Source organism: Capricornis sumatraensis, chromosome 2 (assembly GCF_032405125.1).
Source record: "Capricornis sumatraensis isolate serow.1 chromosome 2, serow.2, whole genome shotgun sequence".
NCBI classification, from domain to species: Eukaryota; Metazoa; Chordata; class Mammalia; order Artiodactyla; family Bovidae; genus Capricornis; species Capricornis sumatraensis.
Window position 1 is genome coordinate 175,491,465 of NC_091070.1, and position 23,805 is coordinate 175,515,269.

At 36.3% G+C, this 23,805-nt stretch overlaps 2 protein-coding genes across 6 annotated transcripts in view; one reads left to right on the plus strand and one right to left on the minus strand.

Moving 5' to 3' along the window:
- Window positions 1-17,229, plus strand: part of ANKRD13C (ankyrin repeat domain 13C) — an 89,056-nt gene extending 71,827 nt beyond the window's left edge. The window contains exons 10-13 of the mRNA XM_068964817.1: window positions 3,025-3,104; window positions 5,634-5,732; window positions 8,739-8,839; window positions 16,666-17,229. Coding sequence (XP_068820918.1) covers window positions 3,025-3,104; window positions 5,634-5,732; window positions 8,739-8,839; window positions 16,666-16,796 — 411 coding nt within the window. The 3' untranslated portion in view covers window positions 16,797-17,229. The remainder of the gene's footprint in view (window positions 1-3,024; window positions 3,105-5,633; window positions 5,733-8,738; window positions 8,840-16,665) is intronic.
- A 4,146-nt stretch (window positions 17,230-21,375) lies between these two features.
- The window catches only part of SRSF11 (serine and arginine rich splicing factor 11), a 36,149-nt gene continuing 33,719 nt past the window's right edge, over window positions 21,376-23,805 (minus strand). For 3 of the 5 annotated variants that reach the window (XM_068963492.1, XM_068963481.1, XM_068963501.1), the window contains one exon: window positions 21,376-23,742. In XM_068963492.1, coding sequence (XP_068819593.1) covers window positions 23,548-23,742 — 195 coding nt within the window. In that variant the 3' untranslated portion in view covers window positions 21,376-23,547. Of the gene's footprint in view, window positions 23,746-23,805 lie in introns of all 5 variants that reach the window. The other 2 variants (XM_068963475.1, XM_068963470.1) reach the window with 1 other exon arrangement.

Consider the following 23,805-nt stretch of genomic DNA (forward strand, 5'->3'; position numbering starts at 1 on the left):
GCTAGAAAAGAAGTCTTTTATCTAGGGAGTAACGTGTCCAGTCAAAAATTGGTAGGAAGATTCTTTTACAACAAAGAATAGGAGAATAGATTATTGATTGAGTAGACATCTAGTATTCTCTAATGTCTCTCTGTTAGATACATAACTGATGCTTCAGTTACCAGGTAAATACTAGTAACTCCCACCCAGTATATACCTTCAATTCTGACCTGACTTTTAATCACCAGATCTATAGTATTTTCCTTCCTCTACATGGATAAACATAGGTATCTAAAATTTAGTATGTTTAAATCTGATCAGACAGTTTTTTTCCTTCTCTGAGTGGTACCACCATTATCTGCTACCATGACCTAAGTCAGCACCCTGACATTTGTCCTTGAACTTCTTAACTTTCCTTACCTCTGTGTCTATGCTGCTGCTGCTGCTAAGTTGCATCAGTCGTGTCTGACTCTGTGCAACCCCATAGATGGCAGCCCACAAGGCTCCCCCACAAGGCTCCCCCATCCCTGGGATTCTCCTGGCAAGAGCACTGGAGTGGGTTGCCATTTCCTTCTCCAGTGCATGAAAGTGAAAAGTGAAAGTGAAGTTGCTCAGTCGTGTCCGACTCTTTGCGACCCCATGGACTGCAGCCTTTCAGGCTCCTCCGTCCTGGGATTCTCCAGGCAAGAGTACTGAAATGGGGTGCCATTGCCTTCTCTGTGTCTATACTTGATCACAAAATCCTAAAGATCTCACGAATCTCTCTTCTTCCACTTTGAAATAGCTCCCCTTATCATTTCTCATTTGAATTAGAGATAGCTTCCTAACTTACGGCTACCAGAATGAGCTCTCTGAAATAGATTGAACTATGTAAAGCCTTAATAACTAAAATGTATAGAATATTTACTATTTGTTAGGCACTGTTTTAAGTATTTTAGGTTAACTATCCAGTTATATCCTTACAACAGCCCTGAGAAGTTATAGTTAACTAAACGAGACAAAAGAGTTTGAATAATTTTCCAAAGTCAGCTAGTAATTGGCAAAGCCAGGATTTGGTCAGTCTGGCTCCAGTGTTTGTGTTCTAAAAGCTGCATAATATTGCTCAAAATATTTGTCCATTGCTTTTTGAGTAAAATACAGTCTACTCACTGCGTAAAACCCTTTCAAACTACTTTTTCTCTTCTGTCTTGCCCTTTTACCCTGTATCTTGCTGTTTTTCTTTTTGTGTATGCTACTTATGCCAACTAGACACACCACACTTGTAGTTTCCTGTTACAGCATGCTTGTTCTCACCATTGTTTGTTCTTCAGTGTCCTTCAATTGGTTATTTTGTTCTCTTTCTTTCAGACTTCTCCACTAGGAACCAGCCTTTCTAACACATCTTTTTGGCTGCCTGCCCCAGCCTGGGTCAGGCCAATCTCTTCTCTGTTCTCTTTATGCCATCCTCTTGATCTCTCTATCATAATAACCATCACCCTGGATTATAATTATTCACTTCCTGTGTATCTCTTTATAAGCTTCTCAAGGGCAGAATTTTGTCTTTCATACTGCCCGATGCTCAAAAAACTGTTAGTTTCCTTTCATCCCACATTCTTCGGCTGTTACTCAGAGATCATCAATGATTTCTAGCCAACAAAATCTAACTGCCAATTTTTCAGCCTTCTTTAAAGTCTTTGTGTTATGATACTGAAACAGTCTTTTCACGTCCATGATACCTTGGTACTCTGTTGTTGTTTTTTTTTTTCTTATTGACTAATATCTCCTTTAATTTTAAATGCTTTTAAAGGCTCCTTTCTGTCCTCTTCTGCATTCTCCAATCCTACCACCCCCAGTCTGTGTGATTTTTAGGACTCAGCCATCAGTCCTGTTTTCTTACTTTTTATTTAGTCAGAGAATTCTTAACATTATTTCTAAATATGATTTCCTTCTTGATTGTTCTCTTTTTGTAACTGCCCTCTAGGAACTTCCCAGTATAAAATACTCATTATTATTTACTGAATCTTTTCTAACGTGCCAAGCACTAACCCTTTCTATACATTGTCTCATTGAATTTTTAACTGTGAGGTGATGGTCCTATTTCCATTTTGCAGGTGAGTTAAATTGACAGTTATATAAAGTTTCTTGTCCTAGTTCACATAACTACTAGCCAGTGGAGCTGGGTGGGATTCTGGCTCATTTTTGTGTCTTCAGAATCCTTGGTTTAACATGCTGCCTATTAACATCTTAAACTCATTATATCCAAAACTATACTTCTCTGAATGGAACCTCTCCCAGTGGTACTGTTTTTTTTTTCTTGTTGTTATTTATAGCAGTCTTTCACTTATTACCCTTTTGCTGTACATAGTTTGTCCTGTTCATTTTTCCTTAGCAATTTCTACTCTACTCCCTTATTTCTTTACTGCCAGTTTATCCTATAGTGATCCAGATTCTTAGTTAACAAAGACAAGGGGTAAGTTTTAAATCTGATATGACCCTTTCCACTGTTGTTGATATTCCTTTTGAACTTTCCTCCCTAGTTCAAGTCAACCTAGTATTTTCATTATTCTCCCTGTCCAAAATATTCTTTTTCTTTTCTTTTAAATTGGAGTGTTAATCTTCTAATCTCAATTTATTGTCTGTAGAAGACTGCCCTGTTTTCTGAACCCCTGTATTACCCAGTTTTTTGTAAGCACATTTTGTCTTTAGTCATTTAATATTTTGTATTCCTGATTAACTGTTTATGTTTGTGTATGTTTTTTCTTTCCACCTCTGAACTGTGAGCCCCATGAAGTCAGGATTAGTTTTTATACTTCTCTGTAGTTCCCATGGTCAGCATCTAGCATAATGTCAGAAACATTTTAGATCTCCGAATAACCTCTTAAAGCATTATATTGATGATATTAAGGAGATTGTAGTTTATTTCATGTTTTAATTTTATATTTTTTGAAATATAATTTTCTTTTCTGTCTCCCTCTCGGTCTCTCTTTTGTCTCTATTCCCCCCTCTTTCTCCCTTTCCCTCTCCCCCTTACTCTTTCTTTCATTGTTGTTTTTTTTTTTTTGGCAGCCGATTCGAAGACAGTCCCTTACCCCTCCTCCTCAGAACACTATTACATGGGAAGAGTATATATCTGCTGAAAATGGAAAGTAAGTGTTGGTTTTGTTGTGTTCATGTATTTTTTGGTTTATAGGAAAAAAGTTTTATAAAAAATTTTTTTACAGAGAATTAGTAGTATAGTTTTGTCTGAAGCACTTCTTTTTTCTTTTAAAAATGTGGATGAAGTATGATGAGGGAGAAGCATCCCTAATTACATTCTCTCTTTTGAGTAAAATGTAGAGCCGCAGTTTTACGTCCCTCTTGCCAGTTTATATACTCCCCAAACCCATATGACATTATTCTAAGGAAATAGAATATGAAGACGGCCTAGAGAAACTGCTTGTTTGAGTTTTTTCACTGTATGATGAACTTTATATTCTCTTCTTATCCAGTCTTTTGCAAGGTGTGTAAAGCCACTCATTGTTTATCTGCTTTTTACCTTTCCATGTCATCATCCCTTTGTTTCAGCCTCTGCCAGACTACTTTCCTTACCCAAGACAATTGCTTAATGTTACAGTTGCACTCATCTCACATGTTAGTAAAGTAATGCTCAAAATTATCCAAGCCAGGCTCCAGCAATACGTGAACTGTGAACTTCCAGATGTTCAAGCTGGTTTTAGAAAAGGCAGAGGAACCAGAGGTCAAATTGCCAACATCCACTGGATCATGGAAAAAGCAAGAGAGTTCCAGAAAAACATCTATTTCTGCTTTCTTGAGTATGCCAAAGCCTTTGACTGTGTGGATCACAATAAACTGTGGAAAATTCTGAAAGAGATGGGAATACCAGACCACCTGACCTGCCTCTTGAGAAACCTATATGCAGGTCAGGAAGCAACAGTTAGAACTGGACATGGAACAACAGACTGGTTCCAAATAGGAAAAGGAGTACTTCAAGGCTGTATATTGTCACCCTGCTTATTTAACTTATATGCAGAGTCCATTATGAGAAACGCTGGGCTGGAAGAAGCACAAGGTGGAATCAAGACTGCCAGGAGAAATATCAGTCACTTCAGATATGCAGATGACACCACCCTTATGGCAGAAAGTGAAGAGGAACTAAAAAGCCTCTTGATAGAAAGTGAAAGAGGAGAGTGAAAAAGTTGGCTTAAACATTCAGAAAACGAAGATCATGGCATCTGGTCCCATCACTTCATGGGAAATAGATGGGGAAACAGTGGAAACAGTGTCAGACTTTATTTTTTTGGGCTGCAAAATCTCTGCAGATGGTGACTGCAGTCATGAAATTAAAAGACGCTTATTTTTTGGAAGAAAATTTATGACCAACCTAGATAGCATATTGAAAAGCAGAGACATTACTTTGCCAACAAAGGTCCGTCTAGTCAAGGCTATGGTTTTTCCAGTGGTCATGTATGGATGTGAGAGTTGGACTGTGAAGAAAGCTGAGCACCGAAGAATTGATGCTTTTGAACTGTGGTGTTGGAGAAGACTCTTGAGAGTCCCTTGGACTGCAAGGAGATCCAACCAGTCCATTCTGAAGGAGATCAGCCCTGGGATTTCTTTGGAGGGAATGATGCTGAAGCTGAAGCTCCAATACTTTGGCCACCTCATGGGAGAGTTGACTTATTGGAAAAGACTTTATGCTGGGGGGATTGGGGGCGGGAGGAGAAGGGGACGACAGAGGATGAGATGGCTGGATGGCATCACTGACTTGATGGACGTGAGTCTGAGTGAACTCTGGGAGTTGGTGATGGACAGGGAGGCCTGGCGTGCTGCGATTCATGGGGTCGCAAAGAGTCGGACACGACTGAGCAACTGAACTGAACTGAACTGATATTGCTTATATAATTAGCCACTAAATGTTGATTGAATAAAAGAATGATGAATGAATAGTTTATTTTGAATAAATAAATTTTTCTAGCTGACCGTATCAAAGAAGGTACTGTCTTTCATAGAAAATGTTCTTTTGTTGGAGAATAAATATTACTTACTGTTATGCTTAGGAAGAAGTTGTCTTCTCTTTAATATTGGAAGGTTTGTAGTATACTTTTTAAATTTTTATAAAATGTTTCCTTCTTATATTTGACAAGATAAAATTCTTTACGCTTTACCTTGCTTCTTACTGATCAGTGCTGAGAATGATAGATAGTAAAAAGAGATTGCATTGAATAAGTGATTTAAAAATATGGAATGGTATATATATTTTTAAAATATAAATTTATTTAATTGGAGGTTAATTGCTTTGCTATATTGTATTGGTTTTGCTATACATCAACATGAATCTACCACGGGTATACACGTGTTCCCCATCCTGAACCCCCCTCCTACCTGGAATGATATTTTTAAAGTTTGTTTTTTTCTAGGATTTTGGTTTGTTACTAAAAATAGTGATTATTAAAATTATATTTAGTGTGAAATAACTTTTTATACCTTGTTATTTTCCTTGTTACCCTTGTCTCAATTGTTATACATGTCTCATTCTCTATTAGCATAATTTTATTTCTATGCTCAGAGTAAGAAAAGTTGAAATATTAATGAATGTCATTGGAAGATGACAGATTCTTCTTTGGATGATGATACAGCGTGGAAAAAATTTCCTGATGTTTTCTTTTTCAATTTAGAGCTCCTCATCTGGGTAGAGAACTGGTGTGCAAAGAAAGTAAGAAAACATTTAAAGCCACAATAGCCATGAGCCAGGAATTTCCCTTGGGAATTGAATCGTAAGTTTGTTACTAACTGCACAAGTTTATGAAAGAAACTATTAAAATCTTAAGGCTATAATTATGTTTGCATCTGAGTGGTAGATTTGAGGCCTTTGAAATGTAAAATACCCTTTGCTTTGGCAGTGTCTACACCCTTCTAGTAATTTTCCAGCTCTCAAAATATTAACATTTTAATTATATCAACTAAATAAAATTTTGAATAATTTTTTTAAATTATAAAAATAATACATGAATACATGCTTATTGTAGAAAATCTAACAGTATGGAAGTTTATAGAATAAACATGGCAGTTTTCTTTGACCTTCCTAATAGTTGACAGGTAAATAACTAATGTATTTTTGTCTAAATTTTGCTTTGTGTTTTTTTAGCATTTTTTGTAAAAATGGGGGAATAGTCTGCATTTTATTCTGTTTCCTCTTTTCTCTTAAAAGTGAGTTATCTTGGAGTTCTTAAAATAATTACATTATCTTTTTTTTTTCTTTGCTTGGTATTTTATGGTATTAATGTACTGCCATTTATTTTGTTATCCTCCTACTGATAAACATTTTAATTACTTTTAGTTTGTCACCATTATAAACAATACTCCCATGAATATCTTGAATATATCCTCCAAACCTATATTCATCAGTTGCTCATTAAAAAAAAAAAAAACAGTTTGGAGAGATGTGTGGAATGGGAGGTGGGTAGCTAGAGCCGATTCTGACAGAACTGTAAATTCAGGCTTCTCACAGCTGGGGATGAGTTGAAGCCCTAGGCTTTCCTTCCTAGATCCTTCTACTTCCAGTCTGACCTAATACATTAAAAAAGAATTTCTTTTGGAAGAGAGCAGGACCCTTATTTTTCTACAGATTCTATACACATCCTATACTCCTCAATAGCCAAGTTTTAGAAGAGTAGATAGAATTCCATATCTAGTCTTCAAGCTGTTGATCAAAGAGGAAAATAATAGTTCTCAGAAGATGTAGGAAGGGAATTAGCCATACATACAAGTCTGCAAAATTTATCTTATCTTGAACCCAAAATGACTCTTAAGATACTCTGGATATATATTGTAAGGAAGAAGAAAACTGTGGCAAATTATAAGATGTTATCAGTTTTAGGAGTTATTCCAATTTCAGAGATGCTAATATGTGAATAAAAATTAGGTATCTCAGAATTTATAAAATGTGTCATTATAACCATTCCCCCTTAAAAAAGTAAAATAAGGAACATAGATAGTATGTAAGAGCTAGATAAAGAACTCATTCTAGAATAAAATATAAGTGAAAATATAAGTTTTAGAAATACTTTAGGAGAGCATAAAAGAACATGATCTGTAAACTAGATCACTCTAAGGTATAATAGAATGAAATGAAAAGGAGATTATAAAGCTAAGGAAATAAATTAAGCTCTAAATAGCACTATTGCAAAAGAAATACATTAGAAACAACAATGAACAGAACAGATGTGGCCAAAAATTAAATTTGGTAGCTAATAGTGAATCCAGTGAAAGAAGTGCATGTGCTTGTTAAATCTGCTCAGTCGTGTCCGACTCTTTGTGACCCTTGGACTGTAGCCTGCCAGGCTCCTCTGTCCATGGGATTCTCCAGGCAAAAATACTGGAGTGGGTTGCTTTGCTCTCCTTCAGGGGAATGTTCTGGACCCAGGGATTGAACCCGCATCTCTTGTGTCTTGTGCGTCGGCCAACGGGTTCTTTACCACCGGTACCACCTGGGAAGTCCAGTGAAAGAAAATGTTAAAGGAATTTGAGAAGTAATATATATGGAGGATAATACTATTCAGAAACTGAAACTCCAACAGTTTGGCCACCTGATGCGAAGAACTGACTCATTGTAAAAGATCCTGATGCTGGGAAAGATTGAAGGCAGGAGGAGAAGGGGACGACAGAGAATGAGATGGTTGGATGGCATCACCGACTTGATGGACATGAGTTTCAGTAAGCTCCAGGAGATGGTGATGGACAGGGAAGCCTGGTGTGCTGCATTCCGTGGGGTCACAAAGAGTTGGACACAACTGAGTGACTGAACTGAACTGATTTATGGAGGAGAGTGGTTCAAAATAAGGATCGTTGCTGTTCCACTTAAATAAAAAGCCTCCAAAATGTAAACAAAATAGTATTTAAAATATAATAGAAGCAAATTTTCTTGTGTGGAAGAATTAAATCTGTAGTCTGATTAGGCTCCAATAAAAATAGACAAGAAGTAGTAACAGTGATTTTCCTGATTAAACTATTTCATTTCAGTTATAATAGAGAACTCTCTAAAGGCATTCGGGAGAAAAGGTGTTGAAAAAACAGCCTGACCCTACTTTTTTTCACAATTAGGTAAGATGTCGTTTATATATCAAGGCAGTTGAAAAGGACACAGAAAAATTCAGTCAGTGCAGCAGCCATGAGCCCTTCTTGAGAGAAAGTTAATACTACTTGAAATCAAATTCATCCAACCAAAGGCTAAAAGGATGAGTTACAGTATAATGACGAGTGTAATACTGAGTGCTAAGAGACCTTGTGAAATTGTGTTAGTTAAGAGGGAAATAGTATAAACTGAAACTATGCCAGTCAGAGTCCCCTTTCGTATGCAAAAAAGAAATACTCATTTATTAAATCTGTAAGAAATCAAGGAATAATAAACACTTAGGAGCCCTCTCACACACAAAATTGACAGTGAAATTCAGGCATCCAAACAGTAGGCTAATTAAAGAACTTGGGAATATGTAGACTTTAGGAGGAGGACTAGTGTGAGCTTTGAGTCTGCTGAAATGTAGATCTAAGATCAAATAACTGTGGAAATTATGGCTGCACAATAAAATGTAAAAGTTATAGACCTTGACACAGTGAAAAGAATAATAAAACAAAAAAAAATGAGGTAAAGGAGGTGTCATTTTTTCATCTTTAACATCTGTGATATTGGAGCTGTGATACTGTAAGTTTGGAGCATGTAGTTATCAAATGTAAGGACACAATAAAATCAATGTGAAAAATTTTTTTCTCCTTCCATATTTCAGATTATTGAATGTTTTGGAAGTAATAGCTCCCTTCAAGCACTTTAATAAGCTTAGAGAATTTGTTCAAATGAAACTTCCTCCAGGCTTTCCTGTAAAACTAGGTAAGAGAAAAATTGTCATGTAAGTTTAATGTCTATTAGAAATACAGAGCTGTTTACTAACATTAAAAAGAAATATTCTTTGAAGGAATATGGATTTCCTAGTATATAATTTTATGTTTTTTTCTGTAATTACATGCATTGATATTCATATTTTGTTAAATATAGAAAATGCTTGATGAAAACTCTCCTTGATTTAAAGCAAATGTAAGTGAGGGATATACAAATATTTCATTCAAGAGGGTGTGAGTGAACTTATGCACTGTGATAATATTTTAATGTGAAATCGAGAGACAGGATTTTAGCCCATATTTTCTGCAGATTCTGAGCTTCTGAACAGTGGGAATATTTCTGGGGTCAACAGTCATATTCAGTGATAAAGTAATACTTACTACATTTTATTTTTCAGTCTTAAATATTTAAACCTAACTTCACTTTTAACAATGATCTTTCAAAACAGTAAAATCATTTTGTATATATTTATCTTCTTAACTATATTAGAAAAAGAGGAGTAAGACACTATTTACAGGTTCTGAGTTGAGGCTTAGATTTAGCAGTGATTTCAGCTCCATGGGGGGCTTCCCAGGTGGCTCAGATGGTAAAGTATCTGCCTGCAATGCGGGAGACCGGGTTCAATCCCTGGGTTGGGAAGATCCCCTGGAAAAGGAAATGGCAACCCTCTGCAGTACTCTTGCCTGGAAAATTCCATGGATGGAGGAGCCTGATAGGCTACAGTCCATGGGGTCACAGAGTCAGACACGACTGAGTGACTTCACTTCACTAAGCTCCATGGGGGCCTTCAATACCACCCATCGATCCAGCCACCAAGTATTTAATCAGTGCTTACTGTGTGCTGAACCCTTTTCTAATGATGAGAGACAGTGAAAATCCCTGTCCTTTTGGTGTTTATATTCTGGATGGGGTGGGGGTATTATAGGGAAAATATAACTTTTATATAATTCCTCTGATTTATTTATCTTGTTTCACTCAATATTACTGAAACCACATCTCAGAACAATTAGGGCAGGTGCTATACTCCCAGAAGTAATGCTTTTATTACTAAAAATTAAACCCAACCTTCTCAATTTTTCAAATTTGGGAATATGCATATTGTGAATTAAAATTGATTTTAAAACATATTCTCAATATGTCATTCTAGATTCCCTTTGTGATATAAAAATGCTGAGAACCCTATATCTATTTGAGTAAACCAATGATAAGATTGTAGGCAGAAATTGCTAAAAACTAAAGAAGAGCTGAGTGTTTGAGTTATGGATCATCACATAACTTTTTCTGCAGAAGCTTAAAATCCCATTGTCTTTATCTATAGCCAGAAAATAGTTCAAGCATTGGCTCTGTTCTGTATATTGTATTTAAGAGGCACAGTGACAAACCTGAATAGAGGGCAGGGATTAAGTATATGAAACTATTATTGTATTCACATTTTTTTTAAGTTCCAAGCCAAAGTCAAACCTTATAATACAAGTTTTTGTGAAAAAGAAACACCTTGGTTATATGGGAAAAAAGTCTACAGCACCTTTTTGCGGGCATTTCTCTGACATAAAGCTTTATTGACAAGGGATTTATAATTTTTTGCTTATATACTCATAGGGAATTTGCTTAAGTATCTTTCTCGTCTCTGTCCTTCTTTTACAATGACCCTATAAAATCTAGTCCTAGGTCAGTTTAATCTTCAGTCATTTCTGTTTCTATATTTAGGATAGAAGGTGCAACTGAGGGGGGAAATCTGGAAATTGTTAACATAACTGTATGTTTTCAAAATGAGCCAGAGCTTTTTGTTTTTTTTTTTTGGCTGAGCTGCACGTGGACTCTTCATTGCGGTGATCGGGGCTTCTGTAGTTGTTTCTATTGTTGTGAAACATGTGCGTGGGCTTAGTTGCCCTGTGGCATGTGGGATCTTAGTTCCCCAACTCCAGGATCAAACCCATGTCCCCTACATTGGAAGGGGAAACCACTGGTGTGCATGCGTGCTAAGTTGCTTTAGTTGTGTATGACTCTGTGCAACCCTATGGGCTGTAGCCCACTAGGCTCCTCTGTCCATGGGATTCTCCAGGCAGGAATACTGGAGTGGGTTGCCATGCCTTCCTCCAGGGGATCTTCCTGACTCAGGGAACGAATCTGTGTCTCTTATGTCTCCTGCATTGATAGGTGGGTTCTTTACCACTAGTGCCACCTTCTCTGGACCACCAGCGAAGTCCTCAGCCAAAGCTTTAAATGCTGATTTTGAATGATCTTTTCTCTGATTTGCTGCTTCTCTCAGTTGGCTTTCAAAGGCTAAATCTGAGCCTCCTTCATCAGTCCCCATCTGCATCCCCTCCATTACTTCCTCCCACAGTCTAAGCAGATGAGTTTTTTTGTTTTCTTAGTTACAAAAAGAGGCCATCAGAAATAATGAGACCTCCCTCATTATTCCCAACCTTTCACACAAACTTTTTTGCCCCAAGCGCTATCTTTTCTTATAGCTTTTCTATCTCATGGTAAGTGGTGTCCCTTTTCTTAGCTTGAGTAATCTCTTCATTTGTAGTATGGATCTGTTCTCCTTCCCACTTTTTAAAAAAGCTGGCTCTGTTTTCCTACATTTCTCCTTAACCTCCCAACTGCTTTAAGGTGAAAGTGAAGTCACTCAGTCGTGTCCGACTCTTTGCGACCCCATGAACTGTAGCCTATCAGGCTCCTCCATCCATGGGATTTTCCAGGCAAGAGTGCTGGAGTGGATTGCCATTTCCTTCTCCAGGGGATCTTCCCGACCCAGGAATCGAACCCAGGTCTCCGCATTGCAGGCAGACGCTTTACCATCTGAGCCACGAGGGAAGCCCAGTACAGCCTTCTTCTCTTAGCTGTTAGGTTGTGTTCAGGTTTTTAAAATTCAACCAGTCAAAGGTCTTTCTCCTTTTAAATGTCAACCAATCTAGGAAATTTCTTAGTGGCCTGGTAGTTAGGATTCTGGGCATTCACTGTCATGGCCTGGGTTCAATCCCTGGTTTGGGAACTGAGATTCCGCAAGCTGTATGGTGTGGCTTAAAAAAAAAAAAAAAAGAGTCAGGGTCAGGGAGGTGAGGGAATATGGCCAAACTTCAGAGAAAAATTCAACCAATCTAATAAAGCAATCCCTTTAGCTCTACCCTACCCAGCACTTGCCTTTAACCTTTGCTTCTCATAGCCAGGTTACTCCAAGTCTACTTTTATCTCTCCATCCTTTCTATTTATAGTTACATTATAAATAGGGGAAAGTGAAAAGGAGGTACAGGAGGGGGAGGCAAGGTTTTCCTATATCACTTGAACTGCTGAAATGATGACATCAGGAACCAATGATAAGTTAGTTATATATAATGTATACTTAGAGCAGCTACCAAAAAAAAGGTGTACAAAGAGATATACTCAAAAATACTATAGATAAATACAAATAAAATTCTAGAATGTGGTCATGTCCCTGGTGGTCCAGTGGTTAAGACTCCACGCTTCTACTGCAGAGGTTGTGGGGTTTGATCCCTGATCAGGGAAGTTCTGCATACTGCATGGTGCAGCCAAAAGTAAACAAGCAAATAAATAGTATTCCTGTAGCCTACAGGAAAGCAAGAAAAATACATGAAAAAAGAGATGACCAAAAAAGCAATGAAATAGCAGAACTGTCTTAGTATATAAAAATTGCCTTACATGTGAACAGTCTAAACAGACCATTTAAAAGATAGATTGGAAAAATAGATTAAAAACCAGGATTCAACTACATGCTGTCTTCAAGAAGCTCTCTTCAAATATGATTTTGGCAAGTTGAAAATGAAATGAATGGGTGGAAAAAGATGTATCATGAAAACATGAATCAAAGGGTAACAGGACTAGATATATTAATATTAGACAAAGTAGATTTCAGAATAAAGAAAATTATGGGGGGGAGGGGTATTATATAACAATAAAGGTATCAATCCATGAAGAAGAAAGCAATCTTAAATATGTATACACCAAACAACAGAACTGTAGGATGGTGAAGCAAGAACTGAAAGAATGAAAGGGAAAATAGATTTTCAATTATTATTAGAGTCTGCAACATCCTTCTTTCAACAGCTGACAGAACAACTAGAAAGAAAATCGGCAAGGATACTATAGAACAGCTCTATACCACCATAAACCAGAGCACCTAGTTGGCATTTATGGGAACACTTGGCCCAACATCAGCAGGGTACCCTTTTTTTTTTTTTTATGGAACATATACCAAGATAGGCTGTATCTTGGGCTATAAAATAAAACCGTAAGAATTGAAAAGGAATGGAAACCAGTCACAGTCAAGTCAAACTAGAAATAATAACAGGAGAATCTCCAGTTTGTGGTATTCTGTTATGCACTCTTCTAAATAATATATGGGTCAGTGGTGAAATCTCAAGGGAAAAGAATATATTGAACTGTATGAAAATAAAATTACAAATATCAAAATTTCAGATACGACTTGGCAACTGAAAAACAACAAAAAATTAAAACCACAGTGAAACAAAGTGAAGGTTGGTCAGTCATGTCCAACTCTTTGCAACCCCATGGAAACTCCATGGAATTCTCCAGGCCAGAATACTGGAGTGGGTAGCTGTTTCCTTCTCCAGGGGATCTTCATAACCCAGGGATCGAACCCAGGACTCCCACATTACAGGCGGATTCTTTACCAGCTAATCCACAAGGGAAGCCCAAGAATACTGGAGTGGGTAGCCTATCCCTTCTCCAGAGGATCTTCGACCCAGGAATCAAAGTGGGGTCTCCTACATTGTAGGCAGATTCTTTAGCAGCTGAGCTACCAGGGAAGCCTAAAACCACAGTGAGATCATTGTATATACCTAACAGGATGGCAGAGAAGAAGAAGGTGATGGCATCCCACTCCAGTACTCTTGCCGGGAAAATCCCATGGACGGGAGTCGCGAAGAGCCGGACGCAACTGAAGCGACTTAGCAGCAGCAGCAACAGGATGGCTAAAATAAAACATTGCTGGGGCTTCCCTGATGGTCCAGTGATTAAGAATCTGTCTGCCAGTGCAGGGGACACTCGTTCTATTCCTGGTCTGGGAAGATCCCACATGCCACAGAGAAACTAAGCCTGTGCGCCACAACCACTGAGCCTGCGCTCTGGAGCCTGCGAGTCACCGGAGAAGCCACTGCAGCGAGAAGTCTGTGCACCACAACTAGAGAGTAGCCCCACTTGCCACAACTGAGGCAAGTCCATGAGCACAACAAAGACCCAGCACAGCCAAAAATAAATAAATAATGCTATTTAAAAAAACCAAGACATTGTGACAACTCCAGATGTTAGTGCAGATGTGAGGAAACTGGATCGATCACTCATATTGCTGATGGTTATGTAAAATGGTACAGCCACTCTAGAAACGTTTTAGCTGTTGCTTTAAAAAAAAACAAAAACATAAAAACTAACTATCCAACATCCATGCAGTCAGGCAATTGGATTCCTAGCCTTTTGTACCAGAAAAATAAAGATATACTCACATAAAAGCCTGTATACAAAAATAAGTTTGTAACAGCCTTAGGCTAGAAACAGCGGAGCTTCTTGGTGCAGATTCTCTTCCTCTCTTCTGAGATAGAGTTTTCGATTTTCTTCCTGCCGCCCTGACTGCTCCTTCTGGAACACATCTCTCCTGTTACTTTTGTCATCCTACATTAAATTCTCATTATCTCTGTCCAAACTTAATTCAAACGTGTTGCTAGTATGCTCACAACCATCTATTGATTTCCATCTCATCCAGAGTAAAAGCCGAAGACTTCCTTGACTTAAACCCCACTTGAACTGGCTGCCTACTTCTCCTTGGACCTCATCTTCTGCTAATCTGTCCCTTACTCATTTGGCTGTAGCCAAACTGATCTCCCACCTGTTCCCAGAATAAACCATACTGTTTGATTTTAGGGCTTTAAAAAAAAAAAAAAAAAAAACTTACTCCCTTTACTTAGAATTTTCTTCCTCTAGGCAACTGTATAGTTTCTTTACTCAGGTCTTTGCTGAAAGTTCCCTTTATTGAGGTTTGCTTTTGAACCCTAATCAAGAACTCTTACCCTCAACAGTGAAATTGCCTATCCCCCAACTTGCTTTGTTTTTTTCTGGATCCTCAGTCACAGTTACTCTTTACTTATTTGTTTGGATCTCCTAACCAGAATGTAACCTCCTTAAATGCATAATTTGTTTTCTCCTGTTTACTGGTTTATATCCAGTGCCTAAAACAAGGGTCAGCAAACTTTTCTGAAAGATAGTATTTTAGACTTTGCAGACCATATGGTTTCTGTTACAACTATTGTCTCTAATTAGAGAATGAAAACAGCCGTAGAGAGTAAGTAAACCATGTGTTCCAATAAAACTTTACTATGGGCAATGATGTTTGAATTTCATGTAATTTTATCTGCATGAACCATTTTTTTAAACCATTAAAATATATAAAATCTTTTCTAGCTTGTAGGCCTTGCAAGGCCCAGGCAATAGGCCTTAATTTGCTGACCTCTGAATCAGAACAGAATCTTCACTCAGTAGGCCCCAGTGAATGATCTTTTCCTCAGAAATAACTGGAAAAACTCTGTAATCCTTATGTTGATTTCTGTGTTTAGTTTTTTTTGTGTGAAAATATTACTCTCTGCAATAAAATACTAGGTTTGTAACAGTCAGACTTAGTTAATGGTATGCCTTTATCCTAGACAGACATTCAACTTAGCTTTCGTAGAATCATTTCAGAATTTTAAGGAGGCTTTCAAGTTTATTTCATAGATGAAATCCTTGAGCCTGATAAGTTAAATGACTTGTAACAATCAACCCAGGTTTTATAATTTGTGTTCTTTCCAATAAATTGTGTTAGGAATAAAACTAAGCAGAGTGATCAAATATTGAGTTTTAATTTTTTAAAAATAAATTTATTCATTTATCTGTTTTTGGCTGTGCTGAGTCTTCGCTGTTTTGTGTGAGCTTTCTCTGGATGCTGTGAACTGGGACTACTCTTCTTCATTGCAGTACAAGGGCTTCTCATTGCAGTGGTTTTCTTGTTGCAAAGCACAGATTCTAGGCGTGCAGGCTCAGTGATTGCAGCTCCTGGTCTCTAGAGCACAGGGCTCATTAGTTGCCGTGCACCTGCTTAGCTTTTCCATGGCATGTGGAAACTTCCCAGATCAGGGATTGAGTCCATGTCCTCTGCTTTGGCAGGCAGTTTCTTATTCACTGTGCCACCAGGGAAGTCCCATTTGGTCATTTTTGTTGTCAGATTTAACTCAATTTCAGCTAGAAATGTATACTATTTAGAAAAATATTAGGCTGTGGTGGTATGACATTACTCCAGTTCCGACAAGATTGTTTTTATCTCATATATTTAGGTGATGGATTGTTTTTAGTGTTTTAAAAACAAAAAAGGATTAATGCATTTCATGTGTTAAATGAAAAAAAAAATCAGCTCAGATTCAGAGTCTATACACTACATTCTAAAGAAAATATATCAGAATGCAAAAAAGTACAAATGTAGCCATCCCTTTGCCCCAAGAAAAAGAAAAAATAGTCTAGTGGAATCTGCCATTATAGTTCTAAGACTGGGGAGCAGTGGGACCTTGATTTTTTGATGTAACTCTTGATGCCTTGGTGTCTTTCTTTTCTCATGAGTAGCCAAACTTCTCCCTCCACATCCCTCATCCCTGCCAAACACACTCATACTAGACATGTATTAGGGTTTGTCTGGTCCCTGACTAATGCTTTTTTACACTTTAAGGAATATATATATTTCTCTCTTACAGTATTTCATTGTCTATAAATAAGTTACCATTTCATTTTACAGTGTTACCATTAATTGTCCTCTCTAGATATACCCGTGTTTCCTACGATCACAGCCACTGTGACTTTTCAGGAGTTTCGATATGATGAATTTGATGGCTCCATCTTCACCATACCTGAAGACTACAAGGAAGACCCAAGCCGTTTTCCTGATCTTTAACTGACACAGAAGATGATGCCATTCAACCAAGGAAGGCTAGAGAATGCAGAGACCCCAGAGTGAATCCAAATAGAAGGGACAAATGCTTTCATCGAGGAAAAGGGAATTAATGTTGACTTGACACATCAGCGATATAATGAAATGGGCCTCTAACAAGAATTTCAGCAAGTTTCCTGATGTGCCATTTTCAGTCTTTTTAAAAATATACATATTATAAGTGTAATAGTTTGACACCTTAATGACCCCAAGTCCTTCTTATGTAAAACAGCTGAGTGCTGTGATTTGTTTTTAAAAATTTTTACACTTCTTGTTGAAATATATATGCATATATCTATATCTATATCTAAAACACTCCTGGACCATTAACATAAATTAAATGTCTTAAGATAAACGAAGCCCTTTTAAACTTGTCATCTTATATTCAAGGTGACCTTTATAAATATTCCTTCAAGCTTTGTTTTCATACAATGTAAAGTATGTAACATTATGTATAGTTCAGTAATTTGAATGTTCGTTCAATATAATGAACTAGAAGGAATGCAGTTTTCTGTAGATGAATGAACCAAATGGTAACCATTAAACAGTTGCATTTATATGTTGCAATACATTTCAGAAGGAGCGTTCACTCTGCAGGGAATAAGGTACCTCCTTTAGCACCTTAGTGCAATTCATTGTGGTGCTATTTATTTTTACCTGAATTCTTTCTTCAATGGAAAATGTTTGTTACTAATCTTCCTTTCATAGAACCTTGGTTTTTTTTTCTAAACTTGAGTTTAAAAGTCCTTTTTTGTGTTCATGATAAGGTACAGTTAGCATGCTTAAAGAATACTCTTCTTCCAAATCTGAGCACTTTAAAGAAATTCCAAATATTTAAACTTGCTTCCTAGTAAGTGCACATCATTCTGATTATTTCATTTGTTTTTAGTGGTATATGGATGCATTTGTGTCAGTTTTAAAAACAATCCACATATTTTGGACATCCCTACATATTTAATGCTTTCAAAATAAGGTAAAAACATTTTATATGCTAACAGAATATATTTGTTACAAGTTAAATTCCAGAAACGTACTCAAGACTGACAATTCCTACTGTTATTTTTTTAAGTCACAAGAAAATATTTATTGATTTTAATTACCTCCACAGTGTTTAAATCATGCATTATTCATTTTTGCACTTAAAATCTTTCATACTTATTCCAAGATGGTTTGAAGGTCCAAGAATGAATATAAATTAGGGAGAATAATGTATTAACAGTCATAAAATGTTATGTTACATTAAAGAACTTAGCTGAAGAAATGTTTTTTAAATGTATCCCGAGAAATGTCAGAATGGATCTGTCAAGTTTTTTAGAGTGATCAGTAATTTAAACTTTTTCCAGGATTTTAAATAATTTGAATGAGTTTAGAGACCTTTATTGAAGAGATGATTTATTTAAAAATCCAAAGCATCAACCATAAGAAATTTTATAATAAACGTCTTTGAAGCTGCATCTTCCATGCTGATACCTACTACACTGCATATGTTGACAGTTTATTAAATACATTTTATATGATGAAAAATAATCATAGTTAAAAAAAATTCAAAGACCAGTTACTACCTTATGTGGGTCTGTTGAATTCTGTGGAAAGAGTGGGTAAAACCATACTAGGTTTATTGAAGAGAAGTTGATCCCTATTATTTTGGGAATGTTTTGATCAAGTGACTTAGAGATTCTATTATCCTGTCATGATTATATGAGGTTTTGAGAGACTGAAAGGTAATGAATGATCACTGTTGCTTTTAGGCTCCCTTACTTTGTGGCAATATGGTATACTTTCAGGAATATACTGCAGATCTTTTTTGTACTGATTCAGTGCGGGAAAAAATGGTACATTGCAGCTTAGGACTTACCAATTCCCTACAAGCTGTGACTTTTGCCGGGGTACACTGGAGGTAGGAAGACTACTGAAACTTTTGCACTTGGATTTTGTTTTTAACTTTCTCTCATAAATAATACTAGAAAGAAATTATCCATTCCAAAATGTCTTTATCTGATCACAAAGGACAGGTATATGCAGTAACTCTTATGATGGTAAAAATAAGGAGCTATTTAATGCAAATAAACTTTTCACAATATTAGACTTTTCAAAATGTGCCTTTTAATCCAGCTAATGAGTGAAGCTATATGCTGTTTCAAGTAGATAAAAACTTTATATTTTGATACTCTTACATGAAGATCTAAGTTTTATAATGTAGGTTCATAAATTCTCTATGCCTTCCATTTGTGATTAAAAAACTTGTTTAAAAATTGGACTATAAAATGGTTACCTTAAATGGCCACTTAAAAGGCTCAATATACCCTGCCACCACTATGGTTTCAAAAGAATATAGTCTTAAAAGAAAATTCCCTGAAGGCAATTTGCCTCTCTCTGTAGACTAGACATTCATGTAAATTATGAAGCTTCATTAAGAGGGAGGCACAAAGCTGATGCTCTGATAATACCTTGAGTATAGCTACACACGATGGTCTGGAAATGGAACACGTCAGAGAAGCTGAAAAACTATTGTTTCTTTCTCCTGCTTAGAACTGGTATTGAGCCCCACTGACACAAAAAAATGCTTTTATAGTGTTATTCATGCACAGCTTATCATTCACATCTTGAGGGAAGGGTGGTGAATAACAAGTGTTTTACTAAAGCTTCTCCCTAGTTTCCACTTAGCCTACAGCAGACAGAGCTTGTTTCGAGGCCACAAAGGAATGAGTAAAGAAAATACTAAAGGGGTGCTTCCTTTTGTTCATTCTTATTATTTGCCAACATGGTTTCCCTGGTGGCTCAGATGGTCAAGAATCTTCCTGCAATGCAGAAGACCTGGTCAAAAGATCTGGAAAAGGGAATGGCTACCCATTGCAGTACTCTTGCCTGAATTCCATGGACAGGAACCTGGTGGGCTACAGCCCATGGGGAGGAAAAGAGTCGGACACAACTGAGTGACCCACACACAACATGGTTGACAGTTGTTAAGAATCTAGGTGAATTACAAGTTCTATTTGTAGTATGCTAACCTTTACTATTGAGCTGAATTACTGATTAGTACTGTTAGCTCCAGCAAAAGGTATCTTCCAAAATACCTAAATTTGGGACCTTTAAAAGACAACTGACAGTGAAACTTTGATATGTGACTTAACTACCTGTGATCTTTAATTGGAGGGTAATTACTTCCCAGTAATGTGATGGTTAATGCCATTAGGTGATACCTGTGATGATTTTTTAAAATTGTTAAAGCTCATTTTAGAATAGTACTTCTGGCTATGGCACGTATGATACATAACTTTTAGCTGTTTGAGTTCATTCTTGTGGGTTCCAGCTTGCTTTTCTTGACTCCTGTGGCTTGAGTCTCTAGCATCAGATGCATAGTATATAGACAATTTTGAGACCATTAAGACAGCTCCCACAATTAAGGTCAAAACTCTAACAAACCTTTGAGTCACTCTGCTTCCTGGATTGAATGCTGAATGAAAAGAGCAAAACTATATGATGCTGACCTGACGCTTGTCTCCCAAAACCTGGTATTTAACACCTACTGTAAATTTTAAGGATATTCTTATGGATATCCCCACTGGTAAAGAATTAGCATTGTTCGCACGTGAGTTATTTTGCTGAAGAATGTCTGAATGAATTTTAGGTAATCTTTGATACTAAAGTAGGAACAAAAATAGAACACTCAGAATCAACAACTCAGTAGTCTCATTTAAAAACTACCTCTGTAACATATTCTGAAAGTACCAATAGCATCTCCATTATATCCATATGTAAATATGCTTAAATGTGTACTACATATACTTGATTAGAGAAGTATTTTAGATAGGAGTGAGATGCATTAGCTAGACTTGAGACAGAAGGAAAAGAATGTTAATCTTGATGCCAGCACAGAACACTTCAAACAGCATAGACCACTTAATCAGGCGCCAAGTGAAGAAAGTGGTATTGCTCTTATCAGAGGAAAAGCTGGCTTATGCAGCCTATATGGTAACAAGAGTAGAACCTGTTTTAAGATGCAGCTCCAAGGTAAATGTAAAACTAGTTCTCACTGTGCCCAGTGAGTTTTTCTTCCCCTTAAATGACTATAGTTTTTTCTACCTTCCACATAGAAATCACTACCAGGAAGCTTATTATCCAAAATCTATATTTACAAAAACATAAAAGGCAACATAGCCATCACTGTAAGAAATTTATCCTTGTGCTTTTGCTAAACCATTTTCCCAAACTAAAATTTTATATAGCTTTGAAAAGCACCGTAATTAAATAGTAGGTACCACTTACTGACCAGGTGTACAGGGCTACACTTTTAAACTACTTTACAAGGTAAATATTACTCCTCATTTTACAAACAGAAAAATGAGTAAGACAGACACGTCTCCCCAGTTGTAACTGAAGCCAGAATTCATGACTGGACCCTTACATGGCCACTATCTTCATTCACTTGAAGAATTTAAGCAAATAAATAGCACAAACATTTTTCTAACAAAACCACTTTTATTTTTAAATCATTTTTACTATCAAATACAGAACAAAACTCAGTGGAGGCAGTGTTCACTTGATTTCAACTCATCTGTATTAAAGGCTCATGTAACCTGCAACTCTACCTTTGTGCATAAATGTTCACTGAAAAATAACCTAAATACAGACTCCCTTCGATAGTATCTTAAGTCAGTAGCACTATTTAAGGCCAAAAATTTCTTAATCCCTTTTGAGAAATTAGCATACTTTGTATTCAGACTAAAAGGGAATAGAATGAGTAAAATTAGGCTTAACCAAGTGAAACTGCCAATATTTTACTTGTTTCTGACTTACAAAAGACAATATTATATGGTTCAACCTTTTAGATTTTTTTCTACTAAATTTTTTTTTTAAGTTTAAAGAAATGTCATTTGCGTTCAACTTTGTGTTTAAAAATGCAGTGATTATTCAGACCATTACTACAATGTCTTACTATAGACAAAATTCCTTTCCATAAAATCTTTAAAAAGTTACTACAAACTGTAAAAACAATGGTGCTTTTCTATACGGCATTTCAATTTTAAAAGATTAAAAAAAAAATCATACTCCAACTTGGATAAAAGCTACAATTCCAAGTCTCATTTTCCCCTTAATCCCAGCCACTCAAACACTACTCATTTCATAAATGAATAAATATACTATTTAGTACTGTACAGTAGATACATACCATTGAGTTTCTATACTATTCCAGAAAAGTTATGTTTATATTCACCAAAAATATAAATTTACTAAATATAGGTGGGATCATTTGTTTATCCTAAAGTTCATTGCTTGACTCAACGCAAATCCTACACCCAAAATATAAGAAATAAAATTACACTTAAAAAGACTGTTTTAGAAATTAAACTAATTTTGACAATTCTGATGGCAACTAATCACTACCGATGGATTTCATTTTACTGCTATATTAAAATATGTGGTCTGCAAGGAGAAAGAACTTGATTTGTAAAATGAGTGAGGTAAATGCCATACATTCAACAATGTAAATAAATACAAATACGTTTTTACAGAACATAAACATAAGTTTAAGGGTTTTATTATCAAAGTCATGTAAAACAATTTCAGAAACTGTACATCAACATGGCACAGACTGTAGCCTACTTTTGTTTTTACTGCACAAAAGTAAAGCTTGGAAACTCCTGTAAGAAAACAGTTGCCTAACTACTTTGCATTTAACATGGAATCACTGTGTGCATAAAATTACTACTGCAGTAACAGTAACACAAAATTTATTGGTTTTATACAACTTGAGATCAAATAAAAAGTACATTATCAAGTAGATTTGTCTTATTTTTAAAAGCATATGAAGGTCAATTTAAAATGCACTATCCCCCTTTTCCAACAATGAGATTAAAACAAATTAGTAAAAGTGTGGAAAACAAACTCAGGACAAACGCTAACTTTCTTTTACAGATGGACTTCAGGATAGGCAAACAGCTGTCACTGATGTAGATGTGGAATAAATTATTTTAGGAAAAAAAATTCCCAAACACCTTATGAAAAAGTATACAACTCTACTTCAAAATATGCTATTTACTTACTGCCAAAGACAGTCTCATTTGAAATCTTGTTTCTGTAATTAAAGCCTAATTATAGCCATCAAAAAAGGTTAGTGCATATATAACCTTTCAAAGTTAAACAAAAGCCACAAAAATTTAGCCACAAGGCTTAAAGGATTATCTATTTCAAATGCTCATTTCCAGATGTAACTATAAGGAGGTTAATTTGTCATGTCAACAAACGACCATAAGTAGATCCATCATGTTGAAGGATTTTAATGACATTTAGGATATTCCTGCCACAATTAACATGCAATCAGTGCATTCCCTACATGGCTCTATTACGGCAATGAATCAAATTCTAGAAATACTATAAGTGAACTTACTTAATAAAGGAGATCATACAACATAAACAATCCATGCCTGCTGTAGATGCATGCAGCTTTTCATTTTTGTTATGAAGCAGCACCAGGATAGTAAAACTGCTTGGTTACTCAATCAGATTTCACCCTGTCACGAATTGGTTACCCCTGTATCATTTTCCTAAAAGCTTTTGGATGTAAATAACTAATATCAACATCAGGAGCTTTATAACCATTTATGACTCAGAGCTGTATACATCTAGGTTTGAGATGAACAAATACAGCATTAAGAAATCACACAGGAATGACACTGATGCATGTACACAGTTAAGATTCCCACAGAGGCATGGTTCAGTCACTCATATCCATGTCTTCTTCATGATGATCATCCCCATTCACTTTAGATTCTCTTAGTGAATCACCAGTTCCCTTTTCCACAGAACATTCTTTTGTTTTAGGAGAACCTGGTTCTGCTGGTTTCTTCTCCTCCTTTTTCTCCTTCTCGCTGTCATACCCCTGTTCCTCTTCATCGTAGTCCCGTGTAACCTGCTTTGCCAAGGAGAATAAGAAAAGTAAACGTCTTCACAGAAAAATTACTTCTTTAAAGTA